This window comes from Antechinus flavipes, chromosome 3 (assembly GCF_016432865.1).
Source record: "Antechinus flavipes isolate AdamAnt ecotype Samford, QLD, Australia chromosome 3, AdamAnt_v2, whole genome shotgun sequence".
NCBI classification, from domain to species: Eukaryota; Metazoa; Chordata; class Mammalia; order Dasyuromorphia; family Dasyuridae; genus Antechinus; species Antechinus flavipes.
The window spans coordinates 632446879-632466403 of record NC_067400.1 but is presented as its reverse complement, the minus strand read 5'-3'; the positions used below and the strand labels follow the sequence as shown (position 1 = coordinate 632466403).

At 45.5% G+C, this 19525-nt stretch overlaps 1 protein-coding gene across 2 annotated transcripts; it reads left to right on the top strand.

Moving 5' to 3' along the window:
* Positions 1 to 3897: 3897 nt before the first annotated feature.
* LOC127556811 (zinc finger protein OZF-like) lies at positions 3898 to 18122 on the top strand. 2 transcript variants are annotated; one of them, XM_051990256.1, is made up of 6 exons: positions 3898 to 5822; positions 5931 to 6016; positions 8619 to 8702; positions 10397 to 10523; positions 11526 to 11627; positions 16871 to 18122. In XM_051990256.1, exons 3-6 carry the CDS (start codon positions 8670 to 8672, stop codon positions 17968 to 17970), a joined length of 1362 nt encoding a protein of 453 aa, XP_051846216.1. In that variant the 5' UTR covers positions 3898 to 5822; positions 5931 to 6016; positions 8619 to 8669; the 3' UTR covers positions 17971 to 18122. The 2 variants fall into 2 exon arrangements, with proteins under 2 accessions (XP_051846216.1, XP_051846217.1); XM_051990257.1 differs by having other exon boundaries at positions 3898 to 5840.
* Positions 18123 to 19525: the final 1403 nt, after the last annotated feature.

Sequence of the window (19525 nt, the reverse complement as noted above, 5' to 3'; positions counted from 1 at the left end):
AAAGATGACTTCCAGAAGAATTTAGAGAACCAGTCAAAGCAACAGGCCTTGATTTGGCAACTCCTATTCGGTCTTACAATGAAAGTGAAAAATCACTTTCTATTAAAATCACTTGTACTGATATCTCTTGTAACTTTTATCATGTAACTTATTTTGAATATTAACTCCCCCTACTCACTTTTATTCAATTAATTCCCAAGCAATGGCCACTGACCTTAGAGGAAAACATAAGCAGATTAAGTGGCAGCTCTGTCTCTTATTTTTTGTGGGTCTTTATCATTCGATCTCACCACAAAGTCTTCTTTGATCCTCCATGTTGTTGTTCAGTGCTTCAGTCATGTGGCTCCATGGACTATAGCAAACCAGGTTCTTCTGTCCTCCACTATCTCTAGAAACCTTTCCAAGCTCATGTCCATTGTTTCCATGACATTATTTATCCATCTCATCCTCTGCCATCCCCATTTCCTTTTGCCCTCAATATTTCCCAACATCAGGGTCTTTTCCAATGAATCCTGTCTTGTTGTGATGTGACCAGAGGCTTTCAGTTTCAATATTTCACCTTCCAGTGAATAATCTGAGAGAATTTCTTTAAGCCTTGACTGATTTGACCACCTTGCTGTCCAAAGGACTCTCAAAAGTCTTCTGCACACCACAATTCTCAAATGTTAATTCTGCAACATTCAGCTTTCCTTAAAGTTCAGCTCTCATAGCCACATTATTACTGGAAGAACCATAGCTTTGACTATATAGACTTCTATCAGCAAGGTGTTGCCTTTGCTTTTTGGTATGCCGTCCAGATTCACCATAGCTTTCCTTCCACGAAGCAGTGAATTTTAAATTTCATTGCCACAGTTGCCATCTGCAGTGATCTTTGAGCCCAAGAGTATGAAATCTGACACTGCTCCCATTTCTTCTCCCTGTATTTTCCAGGAAATGATGGGACCAGTTAGTAAGACCTTAGTTTTTTTTGATGTTAAGCTTCAAGTAAGGTTTTACTTTCTTTTTCTCTTTGTAAAAGGTTTCTTATTTTTCTTCTCTTTCTGTCATCAATATGGTATGATCTGTGTATCTGAGATTGTTGTTTTTTTAATTAAATATCGGGGAGATAATTTGAATGTCCCCTGCAACCATATTGTTTGAAGTTCTCAGAGATGAAAAATTGTGTCCTTACGACAGTTTTTGCTGTAATATGGAAAAATGCCATTAGATGGCAGTAGAGCTTTTTAAGTTTGTGGATCCTGCACTTGATTTTTTTTTTTTTTTTTTCTCTTTAAACTAAACATTTTGGCACGACCACTGAAATTTCTTATACTAGTTCGGTTCTCTTAATTTGGTTTTGTTTTCCTTTTTATCCCAAAATTATTCATTCTTACCAAAAAACAAATAGATTTTTTTTTTGGGGGGGGGAGAGGAAGGGAAACACGAATGTATGTAAACAAACTAGTAATCTCCTTTACTCTTGTTAAAGTATATATATCTATTTCAAGGATATAACAAATAGATTCCTTGTTGGCTCCTGAAACCTTTGTTCCCCATGCATTTTTATGGATGATTTTTGTGTTTATACAAAATTAGAATGTGTATGTTTATTCTGCATCTATGTTCTTCACTCTGCATCATTTAATAGAAAGCTTGCTTAGCACTTGAAGATTCAAAGAAAGAGGATTGTGTTGTGCTTAGGGTTGAAAGGATAGTCTACTCACAAATACCTTTAATAGAAGTTATACTGGCAAAAGAAAGTGCTAAATGATTCCAGGTTCAAACCCATCTCTGCCTATCCCTGGAACGAATTTCTATCCAATTCCTATATTGCAATTTTGCATTGCTACAACTTGATGTCTGAATTTTCTCTCAGGCACAAACACTCCTAGCGTCATGGAATTATCAAGATTAGAACCAAGAAGGAGTGTAGCGATCACAATGCCCATGAATTTTTATGAATGAAGAAAATCAGGTTCCAGAAGAGAGGAGCTGTCCAAGGTTCCAAAGATAATGTCAGAGGTGGATTTTGGATTAAGAACTCTTACTGGACCCGTCATTTCCAATTGTGATTCATCCCTCTCTCCGATTCTATACCAACCTTTCTCTCCATTTGACCTTATTGTCTATTCTAATATGTGTGTTTGCTCTAAACATGATCTAATTAATTTTGAGAATCCCTTACTTGGAACTCTTCTGCACTAATTTAGAGCAGAAAGTCATTTGTATAGGCTTAGAATTGCTTGGAATGCTGGCCACACACAATTCCATGCTTGAAATTGCCCCTGGCCACACAATTGTTGTCGATCAAACAAAGGATTTGAATCAAAGTGCTCTTGATTCCAAGGCCAGTTTTCTATCTGTTCTTACATGTGTTTATATGTTTATTATGCATTATATGTGTGCACACACAAATATTTATAGAAATGTCCTAAGATCCTTAACCTGGGGCCCATGAACTTGTTTTTAATTTTTTAAAAGATATAGAATTGATTTCCTTTGTAATACTGTGTATTTTATTTTATGCATTTGAAAACATTATTCTAAGAAGAAACCCACAGACTTTGCCAGACCCAAAGAGCTCCCAGGAGGCAAAAACCTTGAGATCCTCTGCTTTCACTCAATTTACTAGAGATTCAATTGAGTGGGTATATTCTAGGAAAATCATCAAAGGAGTTAGGGATCTAAGGGACTAAATATTTCAGGGAAATTAAAGTTTCAGGAGAATCAAATGTGGAAGAATTGAATAGAGTCACCAGACTAAATCCCTTAATAAATCTCTAAATCCAGAATCAATTGCTCCCTGTGATCACTTTTCCTGGACCTGTTTGATTCCTTGTTGAATTTAATTTTTTTTTTACACAAATATTTCCTGGTTGTATTTAACCCTCATTTCTTCAGTTCCTTTTTGAGAAACTTTTGTTTCTTTCACGAGAAAAGTTTCTTGTGAAACTTTTGCCAACAGACAATCCCAGTGTCATGAGGCTTACGTCAAAGCCAGGTTTATCACAAGAGAAACGAACAGACAAGAGTAACCCACTGGGAGTCCTTACAGAGCTTGGGTAGTTAGGGCAGTACAAGATGGGGGGGAGAAAACAAGGAGTTTGGCGAGGGATGGGAAAGGTACAGTGACCCCTCCGCAAGAGGAGGAGCAAGGCGGGGACAAAAAGCTGTCTTTCCCCTAGAGAACTGCTAGACAGAAGAATAGGGGCTCTGCTTATCTGCAAAGATTCCCAGCTGTGCAGCCTTATCCCAGCCTGGCGCAAACTTCTAAGGACATAGGGAGTCCAGCCGGGGGTGCAAACTACACTTCTGTCCGATGGGGTGGGGGGCGTAAGTGACCTCGGAGACCCTCCCCCGGCAGATGCAGAGTCCCAGCCTCCTCCTGCTCCTGTGCCCGTGTAGGATGCCTGGGGCGTATCCGTCGCGCTTATGTTTGGGAGCGGGGGGGGGGGGGCAGATGTGTCTGATTAAGAAGTCGATCTGGGGGCCACAACTTTGGGGGGGAGGAGACCTTTGTTTTAATATAATTGGGAATTTACATTTCATTGTATGCATCTTGTTTCATTGTTTTTCATTTTCTATATCCACAAGCAGGATGATTCTGAGGAGGGGTCCCTACGCTTGCCCAGACCCGCTACCGCAGGGCTCAGGGCACAACAGACGTGCAGAAGCCCAGGGACGGGCAGGTCTGGGGATACAAGGAGGAAAGAAGGGCTCTGGGCACGTGGTCTCCTGTGGGAGGGGGAGCAGGCCATCCGAGGAAGCCGAGGTTCTGATTGGAGAAAAGGGACTAGTGACGCCCATTGGTCGAAAGCTCTATGCACCGCCTCCTTCCTCCGTCTCCTGATGTACGCATGCGTATGGCGCCCGTCAGCCATTCTGGGCTTGATGCTGATGAGCGTGACCTTGAGTGGCTGAGGGGAAGCAGGTACTGGAGTGTGAGGGTAAGGGACAGAGGAGGGAGCCAGAAGAGCAGCGCTGAGCGAGGAGAACCCCGCCAGCGTCGAGATGCGGTGCTCGTGGGCGGGGAAAAAGCCGAGCATGCGCAGGACTTAAATCGAAGTTCAGCCAGGCGGGACTTTGGGCTGTTGTGGGCGGGGTGAGAGTGGCAGAAACTGAGCATGCGTAGAGGGTAACCGCTGGACATTGACATTGTGGGCGACGCCCACGCGAGTGCAGCCCCGCAGCGTCCTTGGGTTCCTTGGCGGAGGCTGGGGATGAGGTTTCTGAGAAGGGCAGGGAGAGGGATGAAGGCTGAAGCGCAGGGGCGGGAGCGGCCGGAGCCGGGACTGGGGCCTTTGCCGGAGGGAGAGAGGGGAGAACACGTTTTGGGGCATCGGCAGCTTGGTGCCCCCCTCACCTCGTAGAGCGCCCCGGCTCCTGTGGTCTCACCGGGTAGAGGGGGAACCTCTGGAGGGCAGCCTCGGTTCCCCTTTTGTCTTTATCTCCCGGCACCTGGTACACAGCAGGCGCTTAATAAATGCTTATGGCTGCAGGGTTTGAGGGGCCTCCTGTTGGGCAGCAGGACAACAGTTTGCCCGGCAGGCGTCAGGGCCGGAGATGATCCAGGGCGAGGAGGAACATTCCAGGGGTGGACAAGGCAAGGAAGGAGGACATTGAGGGGATGGAGAGACTGGCGGCTGCGGGGAGGCAGCAGGAGCCTCTCTGGGGGTCGCTGTCTCGGGCTTTTCTGTGGGAGCCCCAAACTCCGGCACCAGCTGAGCTCCTGCGTCAGATGGCGCTTCCCCCTCGTCCGGCCTTGGAATCTGGGTCCAGGGAGCCGGTGCTTGCATCTTCCTGCTCCGAGGTGGGCAGAGGCTGCCATCGGGTGCTTGGGAACGTGCCGTCCGTGGAAGCTTCGTTCGTGATGTTTTAACAGTAAAACCTCGTGGGTTCGTGGGGTTCCCACCGGACCACGTGAACGCCCCATGTTTCCAGCGTCTTAGGTGTAAACGCCTTTAGTGCAAGACGCCGGGTTCCAACAGGAGTATAGTATGTGGGGCTCTGAGTTCGGCTCGGACTCCATCTCACTGAAAACTGTCAGATGTGGTCCTGGAGGGGATCCGGGAGAACTGGTCGCAAACGCCTGTTAAGGGCCTTCTGTGTGCCGGGCACTGTGCTTAGGTCTGGGCTCAGGGATAACAATAAAGCCTTTGCGCTTGGGTGTGAGTGGGGAGACAGCACGCAAACACCGATGTGCAAATCAGACATAGGACGAATTGAGGAGAATCTAGAGAGGGGCAGATCTGTCATTGGGAAGGGCAAGTGTCCAGATTTCCAAAAAGGGAAGATGGGATTTGTACCTGATAGGATGATGAGACTCCATTAGATTCATAGCAAATGACGGATTTCCCAGATTTTCGCCAGGCATTTGACACAATCGTGTTCTTCTTGTAGTAGAGAGGAGGGGGCAGGAGAGGAATGAGGCAAGTTGGGTGTAACTGGGGCCAGTGACTTCCCAACTTCTAACCATTCCTCACTGGGTTGTGGTTCTGCCCCAGGAAGCAGCTGAAACTGGTTTTTGGTTTTTTCTCCTTTGTACCCTCCTATCCAGCACAGGGTCTAGCACATACTAAGTCCTAAATAAAGACTTGCTCATGGATGGCTGGCTTTGTGCTATCTAACATTTAATTGTTACTTTGAGGGAGGCATGGATGGCCTGTGATCCAGTCCTCGGTTGTGAAGAAGCCGATTTCTGGCCCTGGGCTTTGTCTCCTGGAAGCTGCTCTGTCCATTGTCCTGAATGTGGAACTTCAGGCAGCTGTTGTCCATTGCTCCATCTCTGCTCCTGGGTGGAGAGGGCGTCTCCTTTGCTCCACTGTACCCTTCTCCGTAACAAGGTGGAGAATTGTACTTGGGTAAAAAGGGATGGAGGGGTGGGGGGGATCTTTCTAGCTTATTGAGTCTAGGACTATTATGATCCTTAATGGTTCCTTTTTCTTCCCTAGCTTCACTTTGTGAGCACACTGCTTCCCCACAAGTGGAGCAAAGAGAGGAAGGAATAGCTCCTGTGCTCCTGGCTACCGGCTTCAAGGTGAGTTGGAGTTCCCTTTCTTTCCTGCTCTGCCATATCTGTTCTTATCTCATCTGAACCTTCCATTCGCTTTCTGACCTCTTGTCGTTGTCACGGGTCTCCCTGACTCAATGAAAGCTACAGTGATTTGGGTTCAAGGCATGGTCCTTAAGAAAGAAATCTAGCCAGTAAACCCCAAGATGTCTTGTGAGGTTTCAGTGATCAAAATTTATATTTCTTTGGGTAGAGCAGGTAAAGATATGAAACCCTATGTGGATGGAGGGAGGAGGAAGGAAGAAGAGGGAGGGAAGGAAGGAGGAATGGAGCTTTGTTGCCCAATTGGAATAGGCCAGGTGGGTCCCCACAAGGGCAACTACTCTTCCTCCTTGTTTGTCCTTTGTTCTTGAAAAGGACCTTGACATCAGGGAAGTGATGCCATGACTTGCAAATAAGTAGGATTTAAGTGAGGTAAAGCTATGCAAAATCATCAGCTTTACTCTCTCCTTCAAAGCCCCCTGTGTCCTGTGGCAGATCAGGATGATGGAGATTTCTTCCCTTCCACCCTTATTCACCCCTCTCCCTCAACACCCTCCTCCCTCTTCCCCCAAAGCTAGAACCAGGATCAAGGAGGTAGAATTTGCAAAGAAGCAAGTTTAAGTTTAAAGGCGAGGAGAGATCCTGGCTGTGAGAGCTGTCCAAAAGGGGAAACGGACTGCTTTCAGAGGTGGTGGGCTTCCCTGTCCTCAGAATACTTCCAAGAATGCTTCAATCTGCATTCAGAATCCACCAGTTCTTTGGAATTGTCTTGGATCGACTATATTGTTGAGAAGAACCAAGTCCATCAGAGTTGATCATCACATAAACTTGTTACTGTGTACAGTGTTCTCTTGGTTCTGTTACTTTACTCAACATTGATCCCAGGTTTTTCTGAAATCTTCCTGCTCATCATTTCTTAAAATACAATAGTTTCCCCTTATATTCCAGTATTACAACTTGTTCAGCCATTCCCCAATTGATGGACATTCACTGAATTTCCAATTTTTTGCCACCACAAAAACAGCTGCTACAAATTTTTTTGCATATGAGTTCTTCCCTCTTTTTATGATCTCTCTGGGATACAGACCTGGCAGGTATTGCTGGATCAAAGGGTCCACACAGTCTGATTGCATCAGATGCTTTGAGCATCGTCCCAGGTTGCTCTCCAAAATGAGTGGATTAGTTCACAATTTGTGGAAATGTTTTAGGATTGTAATTTGCTAAACATTATTTGTAGAGGGTGGAACTTTGAAGAAGTATACTTCTCCAGAGTTCTGGCTCTCCTTTCAAGTATACTTCTCCAGAGTTCTGGCGCTCTACAATTATTTCCTTAACTTTGTCCAAATTAACGATAGAAATGGCAACTGATGAGTTTCAGGCATTAAGCGTCATTAGTTTCCATCACCTCCTTCCCGGGGCTATTCTGGATCTTCTTTTCTATCCCTTGCTGCTAGTACCTCTCTCCTAAAATTACCTAGCATTTATTTGGCATATACTTACATGTGTACATATTATTTCCCCCATAGAATATGACTTCTTGGAGGGACAAGGCCACTGTATCTCTGCTGCCCAAAGTGGCAGGCCATTGCCCTGCTGTTTAAGTAGCTCACCATCTCGTGATTCCTCAGACCAGTTCGCCCTTCCCTGGCTTCCAGTCCCCTCTAGATGTTGTCTTTCCTTATAGAAACAAACTGTCTCATTTTTGTATACCCCGGCATGGGCACAATGCTTGGCACTTAGTGAATACCTAATAAATGCTTTTTTATTATTTCATTCATTCATAGTGCCTGTATCTAATAGGCGCCTAATAAATACCTGTTGACATGGCCAGAGACAAAGGCTTTGGATATTCTGCTAGATCACGAACTTGTCAGTCAGTCAAGAGATGATGATGCACCTGTCAGGTGCTGTGCTAGATTCTGGACATCTAAAGACAGGAATAAGAGCCCCTCCTTCCCGGAACTCATATTCCCCCATGGGAAAACCTGCTTTCTAAGCTCAAACTGCTACGTGCATGATGAATTTTTGGTTTGAGCTAGTCTAACATTTGAGTGAACCAAGTGAACGCTGTCTCAATGTTTGAATAGATAACTGATAGACTTAGGGCTCTGGAAGAAGCAGGAGAAAATGAAAACATTAGCACGAGTGTAGGAGATGGACAAGGGGAAGAGCTCAGTCTGTCCTTAGAGAAGCAGGGTGGACAAGAATGAACATCATGCTACAGAACGCTCTTCACGTAGAGAAGGGAACGGAATCGGCTCACGTTGCCATAGTCTTGTTGGTGTTGATGCTAGTCTTGTTTGTAAGCGAGCCCATTGGTGGGGTGGGCATCTGGGCTTTAACAGAAATGAAAAATAGGGACCGATGGAGTGGAGCACGGGATACGGAGCCAGCAGAAGTTGAGAGCGGGGTCACCGTGAGTTGTGGGGATCCTATTGGAAGGAACGTGAATATGTAGCTCTGAGCTCCCTCTGGAGAGGATAGTGGTGGAGAGAGTTGACGGAGCGGTGACCCAGGCTATGGGACCTTGGATGAGGGAGGACGGGGGAAGCTGCCGGACATGATTGACCTTCACTCTTCTCCACAGCTTGCCCTTGTTGAGAGCCCGCCTTCCCCAGGACAGAAGCACAGAGCAAGAATGACTTCTGGGCTTCTGGCAGCCAGGCCCCAGGTGAGTGGAGGTTTCCTTTCCGGAAATGCTCCGTCCTTTGCCTTCCTTGGAATGGTCCGGTCTCATCCATGCCCAGTCCAAGGCTTCGGCTCGTCTCCTTAATGGCTGGTGGGGAGGGCACGGAATCTCGAGAGGAAGCTGGAAGGGAATAGTTTCCGCTGTCTACCCGGCCATGAGGCACACGCCGCCAGTGGGGAATCCAGCCTTCTTGAGAATCTCTGTGAGGAGGGGGACACCCCTCGGAGCCGCCCCGCTCTCCCTGGAATCCCTTTAGTCTTTCCTTAGTCTACCTTGACGGGATCTTCTCTGTAAGTTCATTGCTGTGATTTCTCCGGGGACAAGCAGCGGCGGCCGAACATTCCCCGTCCTGACTTAACTCCTCTGGATCCTCAGTAGCTTCTCAGTCTCCTTCCTCCTCGTGGCACAAGATTTCAGGGGTCGCTTGTCAGGGGCCACGTCTGTGAGCCCCTCTCCACCCTCGTGGTGTCATGGTACCTTGTCCTGCACGACTTGTGGGAGCTCGATGTCTGTGACGTCTCCATCTTGGATGTGTGCGTCTGACAGTTTCATCCCCATCTGGGTCTTTCCATCCCCCTCCCCCCGGCTCCTTCAGTTCTACCCCAGGTTCTAGGTTGGCAGGATCTTGTTTAAGCTGGCAGTCATTGGCTGTCCCCAGCAGGGCGAGTGTCCTGGCCCTCCCTTTGTGAGTGATTTATCCATATGAACGTGGTCAGTAAAGTGACCTTATCTTAATGGCCCAGGGTTGAATGAAGCACGCGGTGAATTGGAGATCACAGGGATGGCCATTGGGGTCGACCTCTGCCCTCTCTGACATCGTCACCCTCGCTCTAGAACTCCCAAGGGGGGGGAGCCCGCCAGCCCCACGGAAGCCCATCCCCCCTCTGAGTGGCTCCCTTGGTTTCCTTAAGGAGGTTTTGCCGAAATCCCAGTGGAGTCGTGATTAAAGTACCCCAGACCTCCAGAGGGATCTGCCTCTCCCTGTGGAGGCTGAATGTGGATCAGAGCGTAGCATTTTCACCTTTTTGTTGCTCGTTTGCTTGCTTTTTTCCTTTCTTGTGTTTTTTCTCTTTTGATCTGATTTTTCGTGCCCGCCCCCTCCAGCCTCCCTCCTTGTCTCCCGCCAGAGCCCCGCCTCGGTGCTGGGTAGGTGTGCTGTCCCCCGGTCCCGTACACGCCGTCTCCCCGTTGGAGGGGAAGCTCCTTGGGGACAGGGCCTAAGTGTGCGCAGCCTGACAGGCCGACCTGCAGAAGGCGGGGCCGCCACACGTTTGCCCCTCTTGCTAGAGGCCTTTTCAGGGGTCCCTAAGCTCGTCCTCCTGATGCAGACGTAGGGGCCACAAGGGGGGCTGCTTCCGGCCAGGACCCTCGGGCTTCCGCGATTGCTTTATGCGCCTGGAGCCACTTAACTCATCCCGCACTTCTTTTCCTTTTCATGCTTCCGCCATCTTTCTCGTTCTGAGCCCCCTCACATGGGTAAGCTGCCCTGGAGGAACCGGGGACGTCCACCGGAGAACCCCTGTCACCTTCTCCGTTCCTTTCCCACCCCAGCCTCCTTCCCCCTCCCGCCCTCTCCCACAGAAGGCCAGGTCAGTCCGCGCTCCGCCCACGCTGTGGTCTTCTGGGTGTCGGGAGAGTGAGGGGGCTCACGGGGGGCCACGCATTTGGCGTTTCAGCCTCCGGTGACCTTCAGGGACGTGGCTGTGGACTTCTCGTGGCAGGAGTGGAGGCGCCTGAGCCCGGCCCAGAGGGCCCTGCACAGGGACGTGATGCTGGAGACCTACGAGAACCTGGTGTCCGTGGGTAAGCACCCGGCCACAGCCCCGGCCTCTCCGCCTCCTCCCCACGCCCGCCCCCGTTTGTTAAGGTCCAGGAATCATAGTGTCCACAAACACGTGGGATTTTGTATTAAGTACATGTGTACATATACTTATGTGTGTGTGTGTCTGTCTGTCTGTCTGTGAGTGTGTGTGTCTGTGTGTGTGTGTCTGTGAGTGTGTGTGTATCTGTGTGTGTGTCTGTGAGTGTGTGTGTCTGTGTGTGTGTGTCTGTCTGTCTGTGTGTCTGTGTGTGTGTGTGTGTGTGTGTCTGTGTGTGTATCTGTGTGTGTGTCTGTGAGTGTGTGTGTCTGTGTGTGTGTGTGTGAGTGTGTGTGTCTGTGTCTCTGTGTGTGTGTCTATGTGTGTGTCTGTGAGTGTGTGTGTGTCTGTGTCTGTGAGTGTGTGTCTATGAGTGTCTGTGAGTGTGTGTCTGTGAGTGTCTGTGAGTGTCTGTGAGTGTGTGTCTGTGAGTGTGTGTGTGTGTGTGAGTGTGTGTGTGTCTGTGTCTGTGTGTGTGTGTCTGTGAGTGTCTGTGAGTGTGTGTCTGTGAGTGTGTGTGTGTGTGTGTGTGTGTGTGTGTATAAATGTTGACAGATGGGAACAGAGACAGACAGAGACACAGAGAGAAGGAAACAGACACAGAGACAGCACAGACAGAGAGAGGAAGAGGAGGGGATGGCGGGGAGGGTTCAGGGGGTTCCGGCTCCCTTGCTCTGGGCTCCTGGGAATGCCGCCTTTCCCACCTCCCCTACGGACGCTGCTTTTTAGCCGTGACTCCCTGAGAGAGTCCGGGAGCAGGCCAGGGATCGGGGCCTCCCTGATCCCCTGTGATCCCTGGGAGCCCTCTCAGGTGTGACTTGGCCAGAATGGCAGAGCCGGGGGGGGCCCCAGGAGCTCCCCAGCCCCATCACGTTCCTAGTGTGAGTTCCGGGTTGAATTCCGAGGGGCCTCTTTGCCCCAAAGCCTCTCCCTCCCGTGTCTCCAGGAGCCGGGCTCGTAGTGTCCAAACCCGATGTGATCTCCCTGTTGGAGAGAGGAGCGGCTCCGTATAAGCCGAAGGGGAAAGTCCCAAGAGGCACCCGGCCAGGTGAGTGAGGGACACCGGGCCGAGAGGATTCTGGGCGTTCAGAGCAAGGCCATTTGAATGACCGGCCGGAGGCACTTGGGAAGCCTTTGGACAGCAGCGTCCTTGTCCGGCTTCATCTTTCCCGCGAGCGCAGCTGTCGCTGATCTCTGTTCCCTCCACCCTGTTGCCATCCTTCCAGAAAGCGGGCTTGTCTTTGTGATGTTTGGCTATTTTAGAAACCCTTCACACTGTGCAGATTCGTATGTGACTGGGCCTCCTTTCCCCCGGCACTCCCGGGCCACAGCGGGGAAGTGCTTAAAGGAAATGAATAGACACTTTCCCAAACAAGAAACATAGACTGTGAATACTCTCTTGAAATAACATTTGCTCACACGCCATTCAGGAAGTGCAAATTAAAGCATCTTTAAGGTCTAACTCCCCAAAGGGTTGGCACAAATAAGAGTAAGGAATAAAATTCAGCCGGAGGGGGGAGGGGGCGGAGAAGATGCAGGGACTCATTGTTGGAGGAGTCAGCTCCTATGTCTCTGTATTTCAGACTTTGCTAGTTTCATGGGATGTAGCTCATTTCTAGGAAGAAGAGGGAGCAAATGGTCTGTAAACTGTAAGGCAGAGTTCTCAGCTGAGAGTGGGAGGATGGGGAGCCCTGGGAAGTTGGAGGAGGGATGAGGAGGTTTGGAAGATCTGCTCTAGGGCATGGAAGGGCCAGTTGATTAGGGAGGTGCGGTAGCATTGCCTGGCAGCAGCGAGGGCCCACTTGAAGATGTGCAACATAACTTTCCGGTGGCCCCGGGCAGAGCGGCTGTCGGGTTTGCTGTCTTTGTTCAGCAGCATGTGTGCAAGGCTACCAGTGGTGGGAGGGATCCAAGGCCGAGGCTTGGCTGCTGTGATCAGGGTTGGATAAGGGGCTCAGGAGAGTTGGGCAGCATAGAATTCCATTGTTTCCCCAAGGAGACCCGATGGGGCGAAGAGGAGAGAGTGGCTAGTGCAGGGGAGAGGGCCTGGGAGAGAACCGAGGGGGCAAGGGATTGGAGGTCCCGGAGAGGATGAAGTGTGATGGAAGGGGAGGCAGAGGGAGAGGTAAGATGCCAATAATGGTCACATGAGGGGATTTCATATCTCCTTAATGTGGAGGCGGAACATTTGTGGGTGATGGCAAGATCCGGGGGTGACCATCTTGGGGTGTGGCTAAAGTGGAGCGCAGGGTAGCTCCTGGGAACTGAGAAGTCAGGGAATATATGTGGTGGGAGGGCAGGAGATGGGGAGGAGAGGAAATTGGGAAAGCAAACTGTTGCCTATGGAGCGGGCATTCCAGAGAGCTCCATGAACAGGACAGCTTTACGGCGGAGTGTTGTGGGAATTGGGTTAAGGGGATGGGAGAAGGGAATGGGGGGATGGGGAATGGGGCTTGAATAATGATAGCAGGAGGTTCAGTGTCACTGATGGGCGGAGTGTGACGTGATGAGTTTCTTAATCACTGAAGAATGAGGTCACGTCAGATGTCAACCAGTAGGTTAGGGGAGGAATTTCCTTTTTTCTTAATTTGTATCAATAAATTTTGTTTTTGCGTCACTAATATCTCTCTCCCAGCTTCTTTGTGGGAGAACTATCACTTAGGAAAAAAAAAACACTTTCCAAAAGCAAATCCAGCTGACAAATCTGCTAGATCTGGCCATATATCCTATATTCCTAACCGGAGGCTCCCCACCTTTTCAGAGAGAACAGAGGTAGTCACTGGTCAGGCTTACTTCACCCAGCAGATCTTCTTATGCCCCTTTATATTTTCCCACGTATATTGTTTCTTAAGATACTGTGATGTTCCATTACGGCTGGGTCCTAGTAAGTGAATGAGAAACCCTCTGAAGTGGTCATATTATTTGAATTTATCCCGAATATTTCCACTGGGCTGGGATCCAATATTTAAAATTATATATGTAAATATATATATATATATATTTATATATAAATATATAAAATTTTATATATGCTAAATAAATCATATTTTATATAATTTATAATATTGAATAGTTTGAATTCAGATATGTAACCATATCAGGAGATTGATCATTCTCACTAAGTGGGAACCTGATTATTGTTGAACAAATTACAGCTTGTTTAGTCATTCTCTGATTTTTTTTTTTTATTATAGCTTTTTATTTACAAGATATATGCACGGGTAATTTTTCAGCATTGACAGTTGCCAAACTTTTTGTTCCAACTTTTCCCTTCCTTCTCCCCCCCAGAAGGCAGGTTGATCAATACATGTTAAATATGTTAAAGTATATGTTAAATACAATATATGTATACATGTCCATACAGTTATTTTGCTGCACAAGAAGAATCAAACTTTGAAATCCATTCTCTAATTCTTGCCAATTATTTTATTTCTGGTTTTATGAAATCACAAAAATTGTTCCTGTAAGTATTTTCATGTGTATTGAACTGTTATTTCTATTTTGTTTTTAATCTTCCTGGGGGAAGCAATAGGGAAATCTCTGAGTGAAACTGAAGCCATTTTTGGTCACTTTCTTAGTATAATTTTTAGTTGTTTTCCAGAAGGGTTGGATTAATTCACTAACATCATGTTAATAATTTTTTCTTTCCACAAACCCTTTAATATAAGACTGTTACCATCTTTTCCTATCTTTATGTATCCTTGGACTATGAGATGAAACAGAGTTCCTTTGATTGCATTTAATAGAAGTGATAGTAATTTCTCTCAATAAGTAATTTGGAAAAATCTTTCCTATTTTTATTAAAATTTTCATTTCAATATTATGGGGCTATTGTTTATATTCTTTGACTATCCACTAGGGAGTTGCCTTAGGTATGAGACAAGTGCGGGTGTGCGCGCGCGCACACACACACACACACAATTTCCCAAACATTTTGGTTATCAAACCAGATTTTGGTTACTAGAGTAACAAAATTTTTTTCATTTGACCTTTTTTGTTCTTATCCTAATTACATTGATTTTGATTAATACAAAATCTTTTCATTTTCCCACAAGAGTAATTATTTATTTTGATTTATCTGTTGTGGTTACCCTTGTCCCTAATTTGACTTCTTCCTAAGACTGTAACTAACTGGGAGAGGCTCCTAATCCAGTTCTCTGAGTTTTCATGTTATTCTCTGTGAAATCTTTCTATTCTGGTTTTTAACTTGCATTCCTATAGACCTCTTGGTTGTACATACTGCACACATCTTGATTTCAACTTAATTTCTTCCAAGACTCAGTCTGGTTTTCCTGTTCTTACTGAACAAGTTCTTCCTGAGTATCTTACATTCTTGGGTTTATTCAGTTGTTTCTGATCCAGCCATATCTAGTCTGTCCCCCAATCTCTCTTCTGCTTTTTAACTGAGGAGGAAAACTCCTAAACAATCAAGGTATATGGAAGATTGTAAAATTCAGATAGGCAGGAAGGGGAAGAATAAAGCATATAATACCTATTTTATGTCAGGCACTACCAAGCACTTTTGCAAATATCTTATTAGGTAGATAGAATGTATATTAAACTAAGTATTTAGTATGTTAGGGATGATGGCTGCAGTGAAACCAAAACTTGTATTTTATAAATTTGTAAAGCTGTTTCAGAAAAAAAAAATCCTCACTCTATTTAGGAAGGAAAAGAAGCTCTTGATTGTGTCAGCTGTTTAGTTCATACAGCTGAGTTGAAATGAGAATTAAAAGATGTGTGAGAACAAAATGTCTCCCCAACATACAAGTGCTCAAGTGATCTGAACAGCTTTCCTAGTAAAAAAAAAAATATTCCACCTATCTAAAAAAACAAAAAACAAAACAAAACAAAACAAAATAAAAAACACCTAAATCAAAACAACTTGGCCAATGATAGAACTCCTGGAAATATCCCATTTTGGAGTGAGTGTGAGGAAGTAAGGCAAATGAGTAGATGATGGTTGAACTTTTTTGGAAATTAGTTTTGAATTATGGGAGAGAACTCCCTGAACCATTGATAGCCTTGACTCAGAGACTCCACAATGGAACTTCTATGCCAGCAGGGTCAGTGGCAGAAACTTTCTGGTCATAAAATACTGAAAACAAAGTAAGTATGCGTTGCTTGGGGAATTTGGAACAAAATGTGATAGATGATACAATGGAATATTATTTGTCTATAAGAAATGGCAAATAGGAAACTCTCATGTGAAGTGATAAGAAGGGAAAACAGCACAATTAGCAGCATAGTTTGCCCATGGGAATACTCTGATAGTTGATACCATTGCAGAGCTGTCCAGCACTGATTACTGGGATTGAGCAATCTTCATACTATATAATGGATAACAAATCATACCTCTCAACACCGATAAGAGACTAGGGATTACTGTGTTGGATTTTTGTTGTCTGTTTAAATATTTTTCTTTGTCATGAGGAGAGTTCAGTTGAAAGGATGGACAGTGAAAGGCAGATAACTGGTCAGAAAAAAAGAAACAAAGTCTTTTGAACACATTTATTTATTATTTTGTTTGTTTATTTTTTGTTTGTTAGCGTGCATTGTTTTATGAATCATGTTAGGAGAGAAAAATCAGCAAAAGGGAAAAAAATGGGAAAGAGTAAAAAAAGAAGTAAACATAGCACATATTTATTTACATTCAGTCTCCTTAGATCTTTTTCTGGAAGCAGACGGCATTTTCTGTCCAAACTCTATTTGGTTTGCTTTGAATCACTGAACCACTGAGAAGAACCAAGCCTCTCGTAGTTGATCATCACCCATTCTTGTTATTGTGTACAATGTATTCCTGGTTCTGCTTGTTTCACTCAGCATCAATTCATGTGAATCTTTTCTGGCTTTTCTGAAATCAGCTGCACAATATATGTTTTGCTTTTAGGTCAAATTTTATTTGAACAAATGTAGATATTTAAGTGTATACAATGAAATGTGATAAAGAAAATGAGAAGATTAAGTAGACAAAATTCAAAGAGAGGTTAGAAATGATTATATGTGTCTGAAAGCTTCCATGATTTATTGATTAGTAGTCCCACTCCAGACAAAATGCCTTTTATCTTCAACACTATTTTTATCTTTCATCAGTTCCATTGGTAGTGGTTGTTGTTGCATCTTATTTCATAGTTATAGTTAGGATGTATCCTCCCACCCCAATACTAACCTGACCTGTTTTCTTCTCTTTTCCTATGTTTAGTGGAATGCTTCATTTTTTTTTTCCTGTTTTTAGTGGAATTGTATTTAATTAACTTTACCTCATTTAGCTGGTCTCTGGTTTCCACTCAGACTTCGGTAAATGTCAAAGAACACGTGACAGAGAGATGGTGTATGATTGCAATGAATGTGGAAAAACCTTTATCAAAAGGTCAACACTTATTGAGCATCAGAGAATTCACACTGGAGCCAAACCCTACGAATGTACTTCATGTGGAAAAGCCTTCACTTGGTGGCGACATTTTCTGGAACATCAGAGGACTCATACTGGAGTGAAACCATTTGAATGTGATGACTGTGGGAAAACTTTCAGTCGGAGGGGAACCCTTCTTAGCCATCAGAGTAACCACACTGGAGTCAAACCCTTTGAGTGTCAAGAGTGTGGAAAAGTCTTCAGTCAGAAGGGGCTGCTTGTTAACCACCAGAGAACTCACACAGGAGTGAAACCCTTTGAGTGTCAAGAGTGTGGGAAAGCCTTTTGTCAGAAGGGAAACCTGATGAGCCATCAAAGGACTCATACTGGGATGAAACCCTTTGAATGCAGAGAGTGTGGGAAAGCCTTCAGTGAGAGGGGCACGCTTATTAGACACCTGAGAATTCATTCTGGAGTGAAGCCTTTTGAATGTGATGACTGTGGGAAAGCCTTCAGTGAAAAGGGCACCCTCATGAGCCATCAGAGAATTCATTCTGGAGTGAAACCCTATGCATGTAATGAATGTGGGAAAGCCTTCAGTCGCAGAGGAACCCTTGTTAGCCATCAGATGACTCATATTGGGATGAAACCCTTTGAATGTAATGAATGTGGGAAAGCCTTTGGCTGGAAAGGCCATCTTATTAATCATCAGCGAATTCATACTGGAATGCAGCCGTTTGAATGTAGTGAATGTGGGAAAGCCTTCAGTCAGAAGGGACTTCTGATTAGCCACCAGAGAACCCATACTGGAGCGAAGCCCTTTGAATGTACTGAGTGTGGGAAAGCCTTCAGCCAGAAGGGAAACCTCGTTAGACATCAGAGAACTCATATTGGAGTGAAGCGCTTTCGGTGTCATACGTGTGGGGAAGTCTTTGGTCAGAAAGGACACTTGATTAGACATCAGAGAACTCATGCTGGAGTGAAGCCCTTTGAGGGTCATGATTGGGGAAGCTATTGCTTGAAAAAGAAAACTTCCTGAATAGAAAAGAGTTTATAATCAAAAGAAAACTTCTGCAAATAGTGTATAGGGCTAATAATCTAAATGCTCAGGCAACAATAAAGAATCACTAGTTTTAAAACAATTTCCATCATTTACATTTTGATAAATAAAAATATTTATAGTAACTTTTATATGATGGGTAACAAAATGGTCTTTTGTTTTCTTTTGTTCACATCAGTTTACAAAAGCAAAGAAGACAAATTAGAGGTCTTCTCTACGAGGCAAATTTGACCTCAGAAGTATTTCTGAGATATGGTGGATTGAAACGCTATGGTTGGATATATCTCAAATAGAGAGAAATGGGATTGTTACAGGAGCCACCTGCTAGTGGCTGCTAGGATCTAATTCTGGCCAGCAGAATAGAGAATGATAATGATATAAGGAGACTGAGAAGCAGCTGCATTCTCTGACCTCTCTCCTCTTCCCTCTTGTCTCCCATTTATTCCATTCCCAATTCACAAGCAACATCTGGTCAGGAAAGGCTGATTTGCAATTTCTTCCAGTGTGTTATAATTCATAGTTGGGGGTTCAGAGAATTGACCTGCCCTTTCACACTTAGGAGTGGTCCTTAACATGGAATAGGCAAAAAGAGGGCATGGTAACATTATTTATTAAGATATACTTGGATGATATCAGTTGAGGGAGGAAAAGAAGCCATTTTCTCATTAGATTAGACTATAGACAGCTTGGCTAGAATGAGAAACAAGACAAGGAATTCTCATCACAAACATGTTCCAGCAGTCTCTGCTTCTTAGAATTCTCATCTTTCCTCAAGATTCAGCTTAGATGCTACCTTCTGCAGGGGGATTTTTCCCAGGCCCAAGTGCTAGTGCCCCTCCACTGTTACCTTACATTTACTTTCTATCTCCTCTCCCTCCATCCCCCCTGCTTCCTCTCCCTCCTCTTCTCTCTCTCTCCCCCTGCCCATCACATTTGGAGAAAATTGGAGGTAAGTGACTTGCTCAGGGTCACACTGCTAGTGTCTAAGGCTAGATTTCAACTCAGATCCTGACTCCAGGGTGATGGTCTGTCTAGCCCCCATTTACACACAAACATACACACATATATACATGCATACACACATTTATTAAGCCTTTATGTGCCAGGCACAGTACCAGCCACTGGGGATACCAAAAAACCCTACAACAATCTAACAAAGGAGACAACATGCAAACAATTATGCATAAACAGGATCTCTGCAGAATAGGTTAAATACAATCTCCAGAGGGAGGGCATTTGGGAAGATCAGGGAAGCCTTCTTATAGAAAGTGGGATTTTTGCTGAGACTTAAAGGAAGCCCCTAGGTGGAGATGAGAAGAGGTAGAATTTCAGGTATGGGACACAGTGAAACTGCCTAGAAGCAGGAGATGGAGTGTCTTGTGTGAGGAGCAACCAGGAGGCTGAGGTTGCTGGGATGAAGTACACTGGGGTGGGCAAGAAGGCTGGGAGCTTGGAGCCCCTGGGTTGTGTATTTATGGTCCTAGAGATGATGAAGGAGCAGAGGAGACGTGCTCAAGCCCGTATTTTAAGATGG